The 21129-nt window shown below is 37.0% G+C and overlaps 1 protein-coding gene across 3 annotated transcripts in view; it reads left to right on the top strand.

Annotated features, from left to right (window-relative positions):
- The window catches only part of RASA3 (RAS p21 protein activator 3), a 299007-nt gene that overhangs the window by 107464 nt on the left and 170414 nt on the right, over positions 1-21129 (top strand). For all 3 annotated transcript variants that reach the window (XM_074192117.1, XM_074192115.1, XM_074192116.1), the window contains exon 2: positions 8756-8873. In XM_074192117.1, the coding sequence (XP_074048218.1) occupies positions 8797-8873 (77 nt within the window). In that variant the 5' untranslated portion in view covers positions 8756-8796. The remainder of the gene's footprint in view (positions 1-8755; positions 8874-21129) is intronic.

Raw genomic sequence — 21129 nt, 5'->3', positions numbered from 1 at the left:
ATATTTTCTCTCTCCTTTCACTCTTTCCCTCTTCTAAAATGTGCTGTAGGGTAGCTGAGTGGTGCAGTGGACAGAGCACTGCCCTGGGTTCAAGAGACCCCCAAATCCATATACCACCCCAGAAACCCAGCAAGCACCTGGCCCCGTGGTCCTGGACAGGCCACCCAATCCAGCACCTTGCAAAAAATAAAAAAGATAATGTGTTATATCTGACTGTTCTCTCCTATGATCTACCCTCTCCTCTATCACCCACATCCCCCCCTTCCACCATCCCCTTTCTCTCCTTTTTACTCTATATGTCTATACCCTATTGAGTATATATACTGTTTCCTCTTTGAGCCATTTCTGATAAGAGTGAAGGTTCCCTCATTTCCCCTTGCTTTCCCCTCTTCCATATCATTGAAGAAGCTCATTGTAAAAAAAACCCTTTTATATGAAGTATCTTAGTCTATTCTACCTCTCCTTTTTCTTACTCCCAGTATATTTCCCTTTTAGCCATTGACTCCATTTTTATGCTATATTATATCTTCAAATTCAGCTCTCTCCTGTGCTTCATCTATAAAAGCTCCTTCTACCTGCTCTGTTAAATGAGAAGATTCATATGAGCACTATCAGTATCATTTTTCTGTGCAGGAATACATGCAGTTAATCAACATTAAGTCCCTCATATTTTACCCTTCTCCTCCTCTGCTCTCTATGCTTCACCTGAGTCCTGTACTTGAAGGTCAAATTTTTCTCTTCAGCTCTGATCATTTCAATAGGAACATTTGAAATTCCCCTGTTTCATTGAAAGTTCATCTTTTCCCTTGGAAGAGGATGTTCAGTTTTGCTGGGTAGTTGATTCTCGATTGCATTCCAGGCTCTTTTGCCTTCTGGAATATTATATTCCAAACCCTTTGAGCCCTTAATGTAGTTTCTGCTAAGTCCTGTGTGATCCTAACTGCAGCTCCATGATATTTGAATTGTGTGCTTCTGGCTGCTTGTAATATTTTCTCTTTGACTTGGGAGTTCTGGAACTTGGCTATAATATTCCTGGGGGTTGTTTTTTTTTTGGATCTCTTTCCAGGGGGAGATCAGTGGATTCTCTCAATTTCTATTTTGCCCTCTGCTTCTAGGATATCAGGGAAATTTTCCTGTAAGTATTTGTTTAAAATGAGCTCAGGGTTCTTTTCTTGATCATGACTTTCAGCTATCCCAATAATTTTTAAATTACCTTTACTGAATCTGTTTTTCATCTCAGTTGTTTTTTTCAATGAGATGTTTCACATTTTCTTCCAATTTTTCATTCTTTTGGTGTTGAAGTATTGTGTCTTGATTTCTCATAAAATCAGCAGCTTCCTTTAGCTCCATTCTACATCTGAAGGATTTGTTTTCCTCAGGGAGTTTTCTTATCTCCTTTTCCATCTGGCCAATTCTGCTTTTTAAAGCATTCTTCTCTTCAATAACTTTTTGAACTCTTCTATCCATCTGACCTAAGCTGGTTTTTAACGTTATTTTCTTGAGCATTTTTTTTTTGGATCTCCTTGACTAAGCTGCTGACTTCGTTTTCATGTTTTTCCTGAATCTCCCTCATTTCTTTTTGCAATGCTTCTTCTATCTCCCTCACTTGATTTTTTCAAAATCTTTTTTGAGCTCTGTCATAGCCTGCACCCAATTTTCATTTTTCTTGGAGTCTTTAATTGTAGAAGCTTGTACTTCTTCATCTTCTGATTGAATATTTTGATCTTCCTTGGGATCATAGACAAAGTATTTCTCAATGTTCTGGTTCCTCTTTTTTTTCTCTTTTTACTCATTTCCCCAGCCTGTGCCTGGTTTGGGGGTGGTTCCTGAGCTTTTAAGTATTATGGGACAACCCCTCCCCTACAAAGACTTCAGTGTGTGAGGCTCTGACTGCTCTCCTTGCTAGTGAATGACCACAAATACACCCCTCCACCACGGGGCTGAGGGGCGGGGTCCTTGTTATATGGGGGAGGGACCTAGACTGCAATCAGGATCTGAATGTGGTCAGAGCCCCAGAGTCTTGTTCCAGAGGCAGAGGACCGACCTCGGAAGTCTCCCTCCACTCCCCTAGCTTCTGTGGTCTGAGCACTCAGGGCACAGCTGCCTGCCTGGAGGCTCCTGCTTGCCGGCTTCTGCTTCTGTTTCCTGGATCTGGGCTGCCTTAGCTGCAGCGCTGAGTGCCACAACTGCCCTGAGGACCTGGGCTTCACTCTCCTCCAAGTTGTGCTTGGTGCTCCCCAGGGTGCAGATCAGAAAACTCCTTCTGCTTCCAGGAGCCAGGTCTCCAGGTACCCTGGGGCTGTTCCCAGGAGGCTGAAGTTTACTCTGGCAGGGGCCACCCTTCTAACCCTGTGGAACAGAGTTTTTCCATTATTTTTCTAGATTTCCTTGGGCTGGAGAATTGCTTCACTGGATCTTTCTGTAGGTTCTCAAAAATTTACTTAGAGTCATAATTTTAAGATTTTTGAAATATTTTGGAGAGAGCACCTAGGAGAGGGTTTTCTCCTGCTGCCATCTTGGCCCCTCTGACTCAGCCCAATAATTTTTAAACTATCTCTCCTGAATCTGTTTTCTAGGTCAGTTGTTTTTTCCCCATGAGATATTTCACATTTTCTTCTAATTTTTCATTCTTTTGGTATTGTTTTACTGTTTCTGAATTTCTTGAAATATCATTAGCTTCCTTTAGGTCCATTCTGTATTTGAAGGAGTTATTTTCTTCAGAGAGCTTTTTTATAATGTCCTTTTCCAGCTGTCCAATTCTGCTTTTTAAGGCATCCTTCTCCTCATTTGCCTTATTGGTTCTTTTTTCCATTTGGCCTAAACTAGTTTTTAACGTTATTATCTTCAGAATTTTTTTGTATTTCCTTTACCAAGCTGCTGACTTGGTTTTCATGATTTACCTGCATCACTCTCATTTCTCTTCCTAATTTTTCTTCTATCTCCTTTCCTTTCCTTTCAAATTCTTTTTTGAACTCTTCTATTGCCTGAGCCCATTTTCTATTTCTCTTGGAGGCTTTAGATACAGAAACTTTGACTTTGTCTTCTTTTGAGTGTATTATTTTGATCCTCCATGGAACCAAAGTAATTTTCTATGGTCAGATTCTTCTTTTTCTGTTGTTTGTTCATTTATTCAGTCTGTTATCAATTTTAAGCACTTTCAAGACTTTGTTGCGTTTTTGGGACACTCCACAGTGACCTTAATTCTTCCAAGGTCTTATAAGATGCTCTGATTGCTCTCTTGCCTGTGGTTCTATGTGGATGACTGTAGCCCCTCCCCTCTGCCCTGGAGTTGTGAGGAGATGGTCCCTGTTCCTCTATGGTAGTATGGGGACCCAGACTGTAACCTGGATTTGATTGTGGGCAAAGAGTAGAGTCCTGCCCCAGGTTGAACAGAATCTCTGCAGTCTTTCTGCAATTTATCCCCTCCCCTTTACTATCTGTGGGATGGATGATCTGGAAATGCTGGTTGGCTCCACCAATTTCCACTGCAGGTTCTCAACACAGGGATGCTCTGAAGCCAGTGTTTCATGCTCACTTTGGTGCCCCAGAATTCTCTCACTGCTCCTTCAAGCTGTCACTGATGATCTCTGAGCCAAGAAGCCTGGAAACTGCCTCCTCTGCCACAGACTCAGGAACCCCCAGGGACCCAGGTGCCCTGCAGGCTGTTCCTTGAAGGCTGCAGTAGGCTTGCTCTAGCTTGGCTGTGCTGCAGTGAAGCAGCTCTGTGACTCTTTTCAATCCCCAGTCCTAGTAAACAGACCTCTCCTGTAGATCTCCTAAATCCTCTTGGATTGGGAAATTGTATCCCTCAGTCTTTCTATGGGGTTTGCCCTCTAAAGTTTGACCAGAGTCATAATTTGATGACTTTTGGAGTTTTGGGGGGAATGAGTTTCTGGGAATTCCTGCCCTCATGCTACCATTTTGGCTCCGCCTCCTTTTTCTGAGAATTTTATGTCCTAGAACATAATGAGTTTTTGGTGTACATACCATGTATTGCAGAAAAAAGGTATATTATTTTCTATCCCTGTTCAGTTTTCCCCAAAAGTCTATTATGTCTAGGTTTTGTAACATTCTATTTACCTCCTTAACTTCCTTCTTATTTATTTTATAGTTAGATTTATCTAATTCTGTGAGAGGGAGGTTAAGTTCTCCCACCAGTAGAGTTTTGCTGACTCTGTCTTCCTGTAACTCATTCAACTTCTCTTCTAAGAATTTCGATGCTATATTCTTGGTGCATACATATTTAGTATTGAAATTGCTTCATATGCCTATAGGTGGATATAGTTTCCTTTCTTATCTCTTTTAATGAGATCTATTTTTGTACCTGCCTTGTATGAGATATATACCCCTGCCTTTTTTACTTTCTTTTTCCTTTCCCTTTGCCTCTTCTTCCTTCCCTTATCTTGTAAGTTCCTCTTTTCCTCCCCTACCTCCTCCTTTCCCCCTCTTAATACTTGAAAAATAATGTACATGTCTAAACTTAACTGAGTGTGTGTGTGTGTGTGTGTGTGTGTGTGTGTGTATGTGAATTCTTCTTTGGGCCAAATCTGATGAGAGTAAGATTCAGGCAGCTCTCACCTCCCTTTTTCCTCTCTATGTCTTTTATATGATGTAATTTATACTATTCAGTCTCTTCAGTTCTCTTTACTGTCCCCCTCCCCATAAGAAGTTATTATTTTTATATCATTCTTTCAGAGTCACAACAAGTCATGAGCATCCATTACTTCTGGCTAAGTATATCCTCTCTAATAGAGTTACAGTTCTCAAGAGTTATGAGATTCTTTCTCCCAGGTGGGGATATGGCCAATTTCATCTTATTGGAAAAGGTTTTTTTCCTTTTCCATTTTTTATCTTTTCATGTATCTCTTGAGTCTCCTTTTTGAAGTCCAAATTTTCTATTTAGCTCTGGTCTTTCCATCAGGAAAGTTGGAAGTCTCCTATTTTGTTAAATGTCTATCTTTCTCCTGGAAGAGAAGGCTCAGTTTTGCTGGGTAGTAAATTCTTGACTTCATTCCAACCTCCCTTGCTATCCAGAATATCATATTCCAGGCCCTTCGATTCCTTAATGTTGATGCAGCCAGGTCCTCTGTAATCCTTACTGTGACTCCTTGGTATTTAAATTGTTTTGTTCTAGATGCTTGCAGGATTTTCTTCTTTATCTGGTAGTTCTGGAGGTTGGCCACAATATTCTTTGGTGTTTTCATTTTGGGATCCCTTTCATGAGGGGATCAATGTATTCTTTTTATTTTTATTTTTGTTTTTTTTTTGCGAGGCAGTGGGGTTAAGTGACTTGCTCAAGGTCACACAGCCAGGTAATCATTAAGTAAGTGTCTGAGGCTGGATTTGAACTCAGGTCTTCCTAACTCCAGGGTTGGTGCTCTATTCACTGCTCCACCTAGCTGCCCCCAATGCATTATTTCAATAACTATTTTACCCTCTGGTTCCATGATGTCAGGGTACTTCTTCACCTTATCCTGAAATATGGAATGCAGGTTTTTTTCTCCTCAATATTTTCAGGAAGCCCAATTATTTTTATATTATCTCTCCTGGATCTATTCTCCAGGTCAGTTGTTTTGCTGATGAGATAGTTTATGTTTTCTTCTATTTTTTAGGTTTTTTGTGTTATGGTTAACAGATTCTTGTTGTCTCATGAAGTCATTAGTTTCCACAGATTCCTTTCTCTTTTTTAAGAGAAGAAGAATTTCCTTCATTTATCTTTTGCAACTCCTTTTCCAATTGGGTAATTCTATTTTTTAAATTAATTTATTTTTGAGTTTTATAATTTTCCCCCTAATCTCCCTTCCACTCCCCAAAAAAGGCAATCTGTTAGTCTTTACATTGTTTCCATGCTATATATTGATCTAAATTGAATGTCTTGAGAGAAGAAATCATATCCTTAAGGAAATAAAATAAAATAAAATATAGGAGATAGCAAAGTTACATAATAAGATAACATTTTCTTTTAAATTTAAGGTAATAGCCTTGAGATTTTGTTCAAACTCCACAATTCTGGTTAATTATAATTTTGAGAAAATTATTTTCTTTTTTGCACTTGTCCAATTGTATTTTATTTTTCTTGTTGCAAAATGTTAATTTTCTCTAGCAAAGTGTTAGTTTTCTCTTTTGTTTCTTTTCCCAATTTTTCTATTGAGATTTGAACTCCTTTCTTATCTTGTCTTAAGAAGTCTTTCTGGGCTGGAGACCAATTCATATTCTCCTCTGAAACTCTAATTCTTTTTAAGTTAGCATACTTGACTTCAAGGTAACATTCAATGGACCCCACTTTCCTTTAGCCTTTCTTCATGCTCCTAGGATCTTGTGTTGGGGGAAGGGTTGGTTCACATATCTTTGCTGTTGAAATCTCTAGAGGCTTTGCTCACTGGACTTAGCCAGCCAATAGGTGTTGCCAGATACTTTCTCTGGAGTGTCTGTGACCTTGATTAGTTTCCCATTCCCTAGGTCTTGGGGGTATGTGTGTGGGGGGGTGCAGCACGATCTGGGTTATCCTGGAATAATGTGGGCTGGGCCCTCAAGTATATAGTTAATCTACTTAATCCTCAGTCAGCACTGGGGGGCTGATCTGCTGCCCACACCTGAGCCTGGGATGGGTGGGGCTGTAACTGTGTTCATTCTGGGAAGAATCACTTTCTCCCACAGGAATGTGGGGGAAGGGACTCAACTGGAAACCTGGGGACTTCTCTGAAAACATGGAATCTCATGGCCCTGGTCTTCTAGACCAGCTGAGCTGTCTGGATCAATGTCCAGCCACTGGACATTGGAATTCTCCCTCCTGCTGTGCATGCATCACACACATAAAATGTTTCCATCATTATTCTCAAGTTAGTCCCTGGATCTCACCTTGCTGTGCCCCTGCTTTGGCTCTCTGTTCTCTATCCCTGGCTCATCCACACTCCCCTGTGTGATTATCTCTTAGGTTCTTCTCTGGGTTTTGTGCATCCAAATTCTGTTAAGAGGTTTGACTCATGTTAGTTTTGAGGGAAAGCCAGGAGAGTTTAGCACTTCTCTCTGCCACTTTGGACAGAAGTCAAATATGCCTATCTTTAAAGTGAGATGATTATCAGCTTTTTTTCAGCTCAAGAATTCTTATTTTGTGATTCTCTGATTTTTTAATGAAGGTGATTGGGATCTGAAGAGAGTTAGCCTTTCTATTCCAGAAAAAAAGTTTGTTGAGTATTGCATTGAATGCAAGTGAAAGCATACTTTGGGATAGTTTAAAGTCAACTGAATTGAGATATTGATTTCTTGGGTTTGAGTCTTATATTTGTTATTTTCTATTTTTTGAAAAATTGGACAAGTTATTTGACTTTTACACAGATCAGATTCCCTCAAAGGTCTCTTCCAAACAAAAAACTATCATCCTAAGGAGTTTCAAAGAAAGTTCTAGAAGAAAACAAAAGAGAGGAGAGGGAATCAAAATGATTGCCTCAAATGTGCAGTATGTTCTCTATGGAGGGGGAGAGGGCTTTGGCTCTATAAAGAGCCTATAACCAAAGTGCTCTGGTGAATTATTAGAACTGTAGAAAACTTGGAAATTCTTTAGAAGCATGGCTTTCTTAGTGTTTCTACTTCCCACTTTGACTTTGGAGTATTTAGCTTCTAAGGTTTAAAGCTCCAGACCTGAAAAACACCTAATCAGAGATTGTCCTTCATACTTTTTCAGATTCTTCCCGAATAGTTAGTTGTGTCACAGGCTTTGAACAGAAGCCGGCCTTTGCCATGATGTGTCAGTCAGCTGTGGTGTGGGAGCCCCCATCATTTTATGCTGTGTTCCTTGAACAGTGTCTGCCGAGGACATTTTACACAAGATGTCATTAGAAATCAAAATGACTTCTGTTAGTGTCAAAGCCCTTTGGGAATCCAGAGACTGAAAGAGGCATTTGTTGCAATAGAACTGACTTACACTGAACGGCAGATGTCCCATTAAAAAGCTACCCTTGTGACTGTTGCTTGAATTTCATTCATCTCTGTTCTCTTTCCATTCACAAATAAACTGTGTTGTTTCCTCACTTCCCTCCCCCCCCACTCCCTTCCCACCTCCCCACATAGAATGTCCTGGTGGTATACATTCTGATGATAATCCATTAGCAGACAGAGTGTAAATAAGGACCTCTTCCAGTGTGGACTCTTTCCACTTGGCCAGTCTGCTCTTAAAGTATAAATACTTGCCAAATCTTAAGGTGCTTCAGTGAAGTTTGGATGTGGAACCTAGGAGGTGAGATTTTAACTGATAGGTTTCTGTCTTCTAAGGAACTAAAAGCTAGTACATGCTTTTGGTTTGTAAACAGAAAGATTAATGTAACCCTCTTTTGCATTATCCATGTTCTTCCTTGCCTGAGTATTGACAATTTGAAATGTAAAATAAGAGGTTTCAATTTGAGATGGAGGATGGTGCAATTCTTAATTGTATAGCTTGTGTTCAATCAGACAAAGAAGTATTATAGTAGAAGTTTTAGCAAAACTAAGATCAAATAATTTCATTCTGGCCTAAGTTTAGAATAGAGAATACTGCTAATGGTGTGTTACCTTGTACTTTAAACAGAAACATGTGATTCTATTATTAGATGTTAACACATTTCAGTAATAAGGAAATCAAGGCCTTATAAGGCACCAGTGAGCATTCAAACAAGGAAGCCTTCTGGTTAGTGTGAAACAAATGTATCATGAATTGGAAATGGGTGTGTGGACTAAATGTCTCTGTGCTAAGAAAAGTGTACATTTTATTTTTATCTTTTAGGAGAGGCCAAAAATCTTCCAACTTATCCGGGGCCAAACAAGATGAGGGATTGCTACTGTACTGTAAACCTGGACCAGGAAGAGGTTTTCAGGACCAAAATAGTGGAGAAATCACTATGGTAACAAATCTTGTTGCTTTATATAAAAGCAATCAGTTCTTTTGTTTTCTTTCCTAAAAAAAAAGAAAGAAAGAAAGAAAGAAAGAAATTCTGACCATGTCAGTCTTTGTCTTGCTTTTTCATTCAGCTGAATGGGGATGAGAGGATGGGGGTGGGACTAAGATGGAGAGGTGGAATGCATAAATGGTTGTTTGCATGAGTTCTAAAGCTGGGCCATCATAATAAATAGACCTGGTCCCCTCAACTAGTGTTGTCCTCCTTCCTATCCTCCCTTGCATATAACAACTTTTTTATGTCTTTATAGTTATAAACTTTCTACTTTATACTGTATTTTTAAAATGTATTTGTTTTCCCCATTAGAAAGTAGGGTCATAGGGGCAGCTAGGTGGCGTAGTGGATAAAGCACCGGCCCTGGAGTCAGGAGTACCTGGGTTCAAATCCGGTCTCAGACACTTAATAATTACCTAGCTGTGTGGCCTTGGGCAAGCGACTTAACCCTGTTTGCCTTGCAAAAACCTAAAAAAAAAAAGTAGGGTCATTTCAAGTTGGAATTGTTTCATTGTGTTTGTGTTCTCCAGGGCCTGAAACATAGTTGGACTTAATAAATATTTGTTGATTAATTCAAGAAGCAATCATAATATACTGGGCTAATAATAAAAAAATAATAACATATACATATAAGGAATCTTAGCTTGGACTGGACAACTTGACCATATAAATATTTCTATATTTTTCTCCTACCGGGATAAATTTGACAACTTATAAATCTATATTGAATGTGAACTTTTCAAGTCGATAATAATTTTGAAGGAAAAAAATCTTTTTCCTGTGACAATAGTTCTTTCCCTTCATCTTACTTCAGTGTTTGATAAGAAAACCAGATTTTGGATTGACCAATTTAAACTTGGAAGAGGCCTTATAGGTGAGATTTTTTTAGTCAAACCCCTTATTTTACAGATAAACTGAAGTCCAGAGAGTTTAGGTGGCTTGCCCAAGGTCAAACTGATAACGACAGCCAAGTTCCAAACCCAGGTTTCTGGATTAAAAATCACTTTCTTTCAAATACTCGGTATTGATGTGGCATTCCAGAGATCCAAGGTCAAGCCCTGATTCTGACTGACTAGCACTCTAATGTTAATCAGATTATTTCATCTCTTTTATCTGAAAAATGGAAATAAGTAAATTTAGGAAAGTGCTTTATAGCAGTTTTTTTTAAAGCATTCTAGACATAAGTTGTTATGATTAGAACTGCTTTTCTAGATAAGCCATCAGAATCCACTGAGTGGCTGCATATGGGACCTGAAGAAAACAGCAATCTATTTTAGGGAAAAGAAGAATCCAGAAGGAAGACCAGAAATAAATCAGACTGGAGGTTGTGGAGTTGGCTGTGTAATCTAGAAACCCTGAACCGCTGGTATGCCATGGAAGTAGAAGATGAAGGAGTATTTGGACAGGAAGCGCGCGCATGCACACACACATGCACACACACACACACACACACACACACACACACACACACACACACACGAGGAATTAAGAATGACCATTTTAGAATGGCACGTCAGCCTTTCCATTTACAAACCCAAACCCTGTATAACCTTCAGCTGCTCAGAATACTGAGAGAGCTGTCAGTGAAGAACCCAGAAGAAGAAATCTGATCTTTCCTATCCCTTCCCCTTCCCTTTTCCCTTACTGTTAACTCTCAGTCTTCCCATACCAAATTCATTGAAGCACCTGAACATTTGGCAGAAGCTTACCCTTCAGGAACAGACTGCTCCAGCTGTCCAATGGAAAGTGCCCACACTATGAGCAAGGCTTGCTTATTTATATTTGGATTTGTTAGCATCTGAAAAGTCAATAGACAGAGAACAGTTCAAAGAGTGGGGAATAGTAGGATAGAGTGCATTTTATTTTATTTTTAAAATTATTTTTTGATTAATAAGTTTTTATTTTTTTCTCCTTTCTTCTCCTTACACTTTTCCAGAAGAAAAAAAGAAAAGAAAAACAAAACCCTTGTAACAGTGTAGTAAGGCAAAGCAAATTCCCATATTGGTTTTATCTAAAAATATTTTTCATTTTGCTTATTTTATTCATTACTTTTCAATTCAGAGGCAAATATTTTTCAGCATGGGTCTTCTGGATTCATGGTTGATCATTAGGTTAATCAGAGTTTATAAGTCTTTCAAGACTGTTCATTTTGATAATGTTGTTATAGTATAAAATTTCCTCCGGGTTCTACTTCCTATACTCTGCATCAGTTAATACAGGTAGTCTCAAAAAATTCTCTGAAACCATCTAGTTCATCATTTATTATTATTATTATTGTTATTTAGTCTCATTATTATTATTTCTTAGTAGTATTCCATTACATTCACACAACCTAATTTGGAACCTGTTTAATTTTAAAGAGGATTATATAGGGGTACTGAGATCTGTGATCTTCATTCATTAGTGATCCTGAGAGAGATGTTTTTAATGACACCATTCAGAAAGTAAAGTTTCATTGTTGATTGGTAGGATCTTAGAATTTAGAGTAGGAAGAAATGTTAGAGGTCACTTAGTTCAATCCCTTGATTTTATAGAAGGGGAAATCAAGTCATAGAGAAGTGAAGTCACTTGCCAAAGACCACAGAAGTAGTACTTAGTAAGGACAGGATATGAGTCTAGGATCTCTGTCTCTAAATCTTTCCACCAAGCCTTTGGATTCCTAATCCTTATTTCAGCTTCAGGTTTAGCAATGTTTGGTGTATTTTCACCAAAACAGCTATTATAAATTTGAATTTTAGCAGATCAGTTGTATTCTTGCATATGGAGCCTTGTGAGTGGGAAAAATAGCAAATTCTGATGAATTACTACATATAATTTATAGAAAACTGTTAAAGATCTTCTGCTCCTGAGAGCGAACAGCAGACGCATGTTTTCCTCTACTCCATATGTCTCATTGCTTCTAATAACTCTTCTTAATATGCTTTTAGTGTGGTCTTCTTTGTAGACATGGAGATTTATTGATTGATGTCATGGGCATTTTTAAAAAGTATGTCCTAGAATCTTTAAAAAAAGGCATTTTCTGGCAGAAGCTCACTAAAGAAACCAAAAATTGGAAGTATAATGCTAACAAACTCAACAACTTTATGTTGATTATAAACCTGATATTTCTAAAAGGCATATTGTCTGGGTGCTTGACCAAGACATGAGCAGGAAATTGGAACTTTGATCTCTCTCTCGGGGGTACTTTTTCATAGTTTTACTTCAAGGAAAATATTTTTAAAAACATTATTAATAGGAGACATATCCAGCACTTTAGGTTGGGTTTCCTGTTTTATTTTGTCCTACTAAATCTTGGATAAAACTGTGTGCAAAAAGTATTAGTTACTTCATCACTGTTACTTTTCTTCATTTCATTTCATTTATTTATTTTGTAACACAAGCATAGAGGCAACAGAACTGAGAACCTAGAAAGAAGCAACAAACAAAGTGGAGTGGTAAAGGCTCAACCACCAAAGTAGAAGACTACTTCCCTATTTCCCAAACATATCCCAGACTTTACTTAAAGCTAATTTACAGTTACTTTGGGGCAGCTAGGTGGTACAGTGGATAGAGCACTGGCCTTGGATTTAGGAAGATGGAAATTTGAATCTGGCCCCCATACACTTTCCACTTACTAGCTGTGTGATCTTGGGCAATTCACTGTAACCCTGATTGCCTGGCATCTAGGGCTATCTCCATTCCTCCTGATTCATATCTGGCCACTGGACCCAGATGGCTCTGTAGGAGAAAGTGAGGTTGGTGACTTAGCACAGCTTCCCCCTCACTCAAATCCAATTCACATGCTTGTCGTGGAATCACCTCCCTGATGCCATGGTCTTCTTTGAAAATAAAGGACAAACATTATTATTTACAGTTATTTCACACATGATACTAAGAAGCTGGGATTTTTGGTTTTCAAGACCAAAGTATATTAGATGCAGTAAGTTAGAAGAGGAGAAAGTCTTGGATATTTCACTAATAACAATAAGGAATGATAATTGTTTGATATTATTGAAGGAGTGGCAGGAAAATAAATAGTTTGATATTGTGCTAAGAAGCACAAAATATTCATAGCTTTTGACTCAGAGAATTCACTGTTTTGCATTAGCTTCAAGGTGAATAATAAAAAAAAGAAAGGATATGCACATATGTACATGCATATACATATACACGTGTATATGTATATACATACCACTTATATCTCCTTTTTTTAAAAAATAATTGACCTTGAGATTAATGCCTAGATGTGAGTTCTCTTGAGTCCAAAGGTATGGAGATTTTCTTTATTTTCTTCACATATATGTATTATATATAAAATAAATACACACACATATATATTTATACATACATGCACATATCTATCTCTATCACACATACACCCCCCCAACTATTCATAGGAGCACAATCTGTAGTAGAAAAGAACTGAAAGAGACAGTGTAGTCTTATGAAAAAATGATATCAGAGCTTGGAGCATCTGTTTTTAAAGTCTTGTTTCTAACACAAATGATCTTAGGCAATTCCCTTAGAATCTCAGTGCTCTAGGCAGTTAAATTTCTTTCTTTCTTTTTTATGGTTTTGCAAGGTAAATTGAGTTAAGTGACTTGCCCAAGGCCACACAGCTATGTAATTTTTTTTAAGTGTCTGAGGCCGGATTTGAACTCAGGTACTCCTGACTCCAGGGCCAGTGCTCTATCCATTGTGCCACCTAGCTGCCCTGCAGTTAAATTTCTTAGTGGGCATATTGAAGAATTTGTAATCAGGATGACTTGAGTTCAGAAACTTATTAGCTATGTAGCCCTGTGAAAGTCATTTACCTACTTGGTGCCTCAGTTTCCCCTTCTGTAAAATGGGGATAATAGCATCTACCCCTTAGGACTGCTATGAAAACCAATGAATTAACATATATAAAGTTAAAGTGCTTTTCAGATCATAAAGTGCAGTGAAAGTTTTAGTTGTTATTTTTTGTTATAGTTTGAACAGTCTAAGACTGTAGGATGCAGAGAAGGTGGCCTTGAAGACAACCTTCTAATTGCTAACGTCATTGCCATAACGTTATGAACTTTTAAAAGTAGTAATTATTTTGAATGAAACTTTCTTCTAAAATGACATGGCTTGAAGATGATATAGCCCAAAGGAAGAGCTAGAAACAATTGAAATAATCAGTATGTGAGGTGATGAGCTTCTGGTCTAAGGTTGTAGAAGTAGTCATGGAAGGGAAGAGGGAAGAAATTAATAAGAGAAAATCAGCAGGACTGGTAGTCCACAAACTGAACTGAATTATCAGCCCTCGAGTAAATGAAAGGACTCTACTATGCTTTTTAACTTTGATTTCCAAGGAAAATACTACTGATAGCATTTCTTTTCACTTAGTTTTTTTGAGTTGATAATTGCTTTAAGTTACAACACTTAAATATATTGGTCTAAACTTTTAAATATCTACAACTGCAAATATTACTTGATTGTCCAGACTGAGAATAGACCTAATAGTGTATGTAAGGAAGTTGCTGTTGATGTAAAAAAAATTGAATCTGTACTTATTAGCTCTAAAGTATCAACTTGTTTTCTGTTTTCTTTAACCTTTAAGCCTAACCCAACAGGCCAATACTAGTCAAATCAGATGATGCTTGCAGATCTTCCTTGTGAAGTGTAAGGGTGGAGTCTAGAACATCTGGCAACAATCCATTTTCTTCTGCCTTTGGAGAAGAAAAATCTTTTTACTGCAACTAGGTTAACTGTGACCCAGTAGTAGTCTGAGTAAATGTGAAAATAAATCTTAAATTGTATGTGACAGAAAAGCATATTTATTCCATCTTCTTAAAAAAAGTTTTCTCATATACTCATATATGTATAAGTTAAAAGGGATGATTCTTTGTTGTAGGAGGTGGGGAGGTAGAGGTAAGAGAATTTTAAAACAACAGTCTTAACTGGTTGAATATGTTACATATACGACAAAGTCTTCCTCTTTTGTAATAGTCTGAACAGAATGATTAAGAGCTAGAATTTTTATTTTATGAAGAAAGATTTCCCCTTCCTTGTCAAAAGTGTGTTTATGACATTTTACATTTCCAATTTTTACCCAACATGCAAATGCCAGCTTTGCAGATTGGTCTTTGGATTTCTTCTCAAGATGCTGATTGGAATTGAAATTTGGAGTTTGAGAAAGAAGTTACCTCTCACTTTTTGGTGATACAAGGATATAATACTAGGTTGGGCCATTCTCTAGGTTTCAGAGACATATTATTTATTTCCCTGTCAGTGTCCTTTTCTAGAAGAGAAATAATTGAATATATTTATTACAAGAAGAGTAATTGACTTAATATACTAAAACAGCTTTAAATCATTATTAAAGATGAAATTATTTTCAACATAATTCCAGAGGACTTATGATGAAATGTTCTTATCTTCAAAGAGATGATATACTCAGAGTACAGATTGAATTACTATTTTTTAAAGTTATGGTCAATAGAGAAATTTGCTTGATATTATATATATATGTATTTGTAATGGGCTTTGCTTTGCTAGCTTTCCTTAATGGGGAGGGAGAGGGAAGTGAGATAGAGAGAATTCAACCCTGAAAATAAAATAAAATAAAAATTTAAAATGATGTGATTTTTGCCATAATCTGCAAAAATGGTTTTTCATTTTGTATTAGTAGTTTTAGTTGGTTCATTACCCCCTCCCCCAAGAAATGTGATATTTTAAAAATTACTATTATTAGCAAAGGCAATCGTATTAGGTTCTAGAGTTAAATCATCTAACTAATTCAAGATACTTGCTCAAACTAGAATTTGAATAGAGGTTGTGGGGTCAAGGGTATCTCTTGACTTCAAATTTAATATTCCTCCCTCTGTACCATTTTATCTCTCTCTGGCTCTGCTGAAAGATAAATTTTCATCTTTATGGCAGTTATTCTCCTAATAATTCTGGTAATTGGACTCAGAGAGGTGGTCAGAGGTGGAAGAAGGTAGTGCTACTTGTGTTGCCAAAAGATCATTGGTTCTTATATCAGATCTTAATGGAATAAGCAATTATTACATCACCTCTTCCCCAAGACAAAATGGTAAGAGTTACCTTAACTGCTTTCCCCAGGTCTGTTTGTCACTTCTTTTGCCTTTCTGGGCTTCCTTGGATATCATCTCAACCTGATTTCACTTGGATGAAATGTTTCTTTTCTTTTGTTTTTTTGGGGGTGGGGAGGGAAGTGAGGAGATGAGGTGGAGCTGTGGCCAGGTTAAATTTTAGTACGAGTATTTTTACTTGGAAATGAACAAACATTAAAAATCAGAGCTTGATTTATTGTTTTGTTGATTGGATTTGAGAAGGTGAAGGAGAAAATGTTAATAACAGGTTAAATCTTTAATTTTTTCTTTTGGAGAACTGGTTGTTAAACATTTACTAGCACACCATTGGACAATGTCATTTTCCTTAGACTCTGTAGTCCTCTTCCTACTGCCTCCAAAAGAAAGGCCCTGGATCATGAACATCTCATTTCTTTGGAAATTAGATCAATTAAATTAAATTAAAATTATATTTTATTGAGTTATGACTATATGTGGTCTTGGTAGTAGGTTTTATATCTTCTAGTTTAAGTATGGCTTAAAGGAACCTTCAAAATTTTTGTTTATTTTCTTTGGCATAACTTTAGTGCAGAGGACAGATTTGCTGAACTATAGCAATTTTGAATTCATTTTGAGAAATTTGGCTTCATGAAAAACTGACTATATTCTATAAGAATAGATCTGGAGTTAAAAAGTCTTTTATTGATATTTTGTTTAGTTTTATTTATAATCCCCCACCCTCCTCATCCCTTAAAAGAAAGAACTTTTAAAAAGAGGAAAACTAATATAAAAACTAAACCAAAGTTAATACTTCAACAAGTCTTAACATATGTAGTGTTCTACCCCCCCTAGTAAATTTGCAAAGAAGGAGGGAAGCATAATCTTATATTTTTTAGGTTTGAGTTGGTCATTGTAATTTCAGTTATTGCTATTACTCCTTCCACTTAATGTTGGTGGTAGTCATTGTATATATGTTGTTTTCAGGTTCTGCTTACTTTATTTTTCATCAGTTCATGTAAGCCTTCCCATGCTTCTCTGAATTCATTATATTCATAATTTCTTATGGTGTAGTAATGTTCTATTACAGTCATCTACTGGAGTTTGTTCAGCCACTCTAACTCCTCCAATATTGACAATAGCAATATAATGTCAGTTTGCTGAGGATGAGGTGAAAAATCTCAAAGTTGTTATGATTTTCTTTTCTCTTATTAATGTTTTGGAACAGTGAATTAATGAATGAATGAAAAAGCATTTAGTAAATGGCTTACTATGTGCCAAGCACTAGGGACACAAAAGCAATGTATCCTCTCAAGGAGCTTATATTCTCATGGGGAAAATCAACACATATAAGGGAATTGTGGGCAGGAAAGGACACTTTAGCTAGGAAAGTTACAGGTGTGATGGATACAACCTCCATGGGAGTAGATTGACATGTCACATACAGGAGCAATGATACATGGTTCTTTTGAGAACTGTTTGTTCATATCCTTTGACCACTTATCTATTGGGGAATGCCTATTTTATATTATTGCTTGACTTATTGAAAAGAAACAGTTATGTGGATAACATGAAACATTGTTCATGCTGAAAGACAGTAATTCTTGATTCAGAAAATGAAGTTTCACATTGAAAACTAAAAAAATGATTAATGAGGAAGATCACAGCTTTTTAAGGTATTAATTATTAACAGTAGTATTTGTTAGAGTTGAGAATAGGATAGTAAAGGGGAAAGTTGGTAGCTTGAGAAGAATGACTATAAGCATTAAACTAACTTTTTGAAAATAGATCAAATTGTTGACTCATAAAAAAACCACAGACTTTTAAATTAGGAACATTTACTCTTTCCCACAGTCACCTTAGCTAAAGCTTTTTTTTTTAAATTTAGCCAGACCAAAAGGCAGAATTTAATAAACTTTGAAATGCAGTAAGCCAACTTAAACAGGAGTACAATCTTTCATATAATTGCTATGTTGGCATTTCTTTTGAGAACTTGTTCATATCTTTTACTACTTATCTTTTGGGGAATGACTTTTCATTTTATATTATTGTTTGACTCTTCATCCATTTGGTCCCTTCAGTTACTTTGGGCATTGGATTGTCTCTCTGAAATTATGTTCTTTAATTATGTGCTGATCAGAAATGTGTGAAAATGAATGTGTTCATTTATGTTAAAAGCCAATGGTTGTGTTATCAAATTTTCTGGAAAAGAATATGAAACTTTGACTGGTCAGCTCTGCTAGAGAACTCCAGAAAAATTCAGGTTTTCCCCCAGTGGTGTCCTTTCCTACCATTACTTGCCCTAGGAGTTGAAGCTGATTATTTTGCTGTTATTGGATGCTGTGGTTACCATCCTGAAGTAAGAGACTTATTACACACATAGCAGTCAAGAAAAAGGAATCAGTGCCAAGCAAATTTGTAATAAGAATTTATCAACAAGGAAACTAAAGAACCCACTGCTCCCAGGCAAGGATACATAAAACTGTATCAATGAATCAGAGAGAGGAGAAAGGAAGCGAGCCATTGTAGACTACAGCCTAGATTTCTGAGGCCCTTTGGCCTGAGAGCCAAAACATTCTTTTCCATCATTTGAATTCATAAGGCTGGAAGTCTAGTTGTAAGTGGGGGGGGGGGAGTAGTGTTAGAAACTCTGAAGTGGGACTAGAGGTCATTGTTTTTTGGTTTTGTTTTAAAGAAAGAATAGTTATTTGAGAGAGAGTAGCAGAGTGGAAAGAGCACTAGGAGATAACCCTAGATATTCAACTAAAAATTAAATAGAACAATTCATAATTCAGTAAAGTAGCAGGATATAAATAACTCAAAAATTATAACTTGCATGCTACCAATTCTTTCTAGCAGGAAGAGAGAGAGAAAAAAGAAATTCCATTCAAAGCAAATAAAATACTTGCTGGTTGTCTCTCAAAATACACACAAGAATTATATGAATGCTATAATTATGTAATATTCTCTTTGTGAAAATGAAGATAAATCTTTGAAGAGAGATTGAATGTTTATGATTTGATTATGCTAATATAATAGAAGGGATGGTGCTACCTAAAATAATTTACTGACTTTTTCCATGTAACTCAAATTATCTATAGATTATTTTGTAGAAGTAGACAAAATAAACAAAATTTTTTTTGAAGAATAAAAAGGTCAAGAATCTCAGAAATTGGACTACCAGGAACCATGCCTGATAGAAGCTAAGCCATTCAGTTACATATTTCTTAGGATCATGTATTTTCATCTTTACTCTGGTCATTTTCTGACCAGCCACCTCACTTTAATTTCTCCCACACCCCCAAGCCCTTTTCACTTCCTGCTCTAAGAATTGTAATCACATAAATACCACTATTGTCTTTGGAAAAGGCATGTCAGTGAACTGCCTTATTTTTCCATTCAAAGTTTTTGTGACTCCCTATATTTAAACTTCCTTCCCTGACCAATATTTCCCTATATGTGTTATCAAGGTAAGCTCATTGAGAGCAGAGGCTGTTTTTATTAGAAATTTTTATGTCTTGTAGATGGTACATGGCAAGCACTTAACTGATGCTTTTCATTTACTCACTGATTCATTGATTCAAATGTCTCTCATCTTATTATAAACTCCAAATGAATACTTGACCTTAAAGATGACATTATATTACAAACAAATTAAGAGAAATGAAGAAGACACTTTCCAGAACTAGAGAGAGGAGCAGCATTTTTGATCAAACAAGAAATACTGAGCATCACAAAAAATAAAATGGATAATTGGAAAATTGATTTAACACAGACAAAATCAATGCAGGTAGAATTAGAAACAACAGGGAAAAATCTTTGTGACAAATTTCTTTCCTAAACATCTGATATTCAAGCCTCAAACATGTAAATACAACAGTCATTTCCCAATAGATAAATGCTCAAAGGATATGAATCAGTAATTTTCAAAAGGAGAAAGGCAAATTATATACAGCTATGTAAAAATAGGAGAGGAATACAAATTTTACTATTCCAACTCACCCCCCCCCCATCAGATTACTATTTTCCTTTTTTATCTTTGTCAATTGTTGGAGAACAGACAGTCTTAAAATCCTTCAGTATTGGCATAGCTGTGAATTGAAACAATTTTTTTTTATTTTTTAAATTAGCATTCATTTTTTCTAATTATATGTAAAGATAATTTTTAACATCTTTTTTTTCTGTTTTCTTAATATTTATTTATTCTCATTTTGTACAAATAATGTTTTTATACATTAATAAAATATTCTTGTTTAAGAGTAAACAAAATACCCCCCTACCCCATAAAATATAGACTCACTTGAGTGATAAAGGGGAGAGAAAAATTAAAATTAAAATTAAATAATAGTAATAATTGTAGGTATGGCCAGGTGGCACAATGGACGGAGCACCAGCCCTGAAGCCAGGAACACCTGAGCATACATCTGGCCCCGTACACCCGACAATCACCCAGCTGTGTGACATGCAAGCCACCCCAACCCCACTGCCCTGCAAAATCCCCCAAAAGAAAAAAAAAAGACCCAAAATAAAATAAAATAGGAATAATAGTAGGGGCGGTTGGGTGGCGGACAGAGGTCCTTGAGCCAGGAGCACCCGGGTCCAAATCTGGCCTAAGACACCCAACAATTACCCAGCTATGCGGCCCCAGGCAGGCCACCCAGCCCCATTTGCCCTACACATCCCCTCAAAATAATAATAATAATAAATGTGCTTCAGTCTGTGTTCCAACACCACCAACTCTGTCATGAATGGATCACATTCTTTATGATAAGTCCATCACAAAAGTTACTTCCATATTTTTCACTGTTGCATTGCTGATTGCAACTCCCTCCTTTTGTACTTCTCCACTACCATGAACTATATTTTCTCTCTCCTTTCACTCTGACTCTGTTGTAGGGTAGCGGAGTGGAGCAGCTGACAGATCCCTGGTCCTGGGGCCAAGAGGCCCTGAGTCCCCATACCACTCCTTAGGCCCAGCATCCACCCGGCCTATGGTCCCAGATGGGCCATCCAATCCCAGCTCCTTGCAAGAAGTATAAAAAAAAAGAAAATGTGCTCTATCTGACTATTCTTCCCCTATGGTCCATCCTCTCCTCCATCATTCACATCCACACCCCTTCCCCTGTCCCCCCTTCTTATTCTAGAGGTCTATACCCCATTGAGTATATATGCTG

Source organism: Macrotis lagotis, chromosome 6 (genome assembly GCF_037893015.1).
Source record: "Macrotis lagotis isolate mMagLag1 chromosome 6, bilby.v1.9.chrom.fasta, whole genome shotgun sequence".
NCBI lineage: Eukaryota > Metazoa > Chordata > Mammalia > Peramelemorphia > Peramelidae > Macrotis > Macrotis lagotis.
The sequence above is the reverse complement of the archived record's forward strand: the minus strand, read 5'-3'. Positions and strand labels throughout refer to the sequence as shown.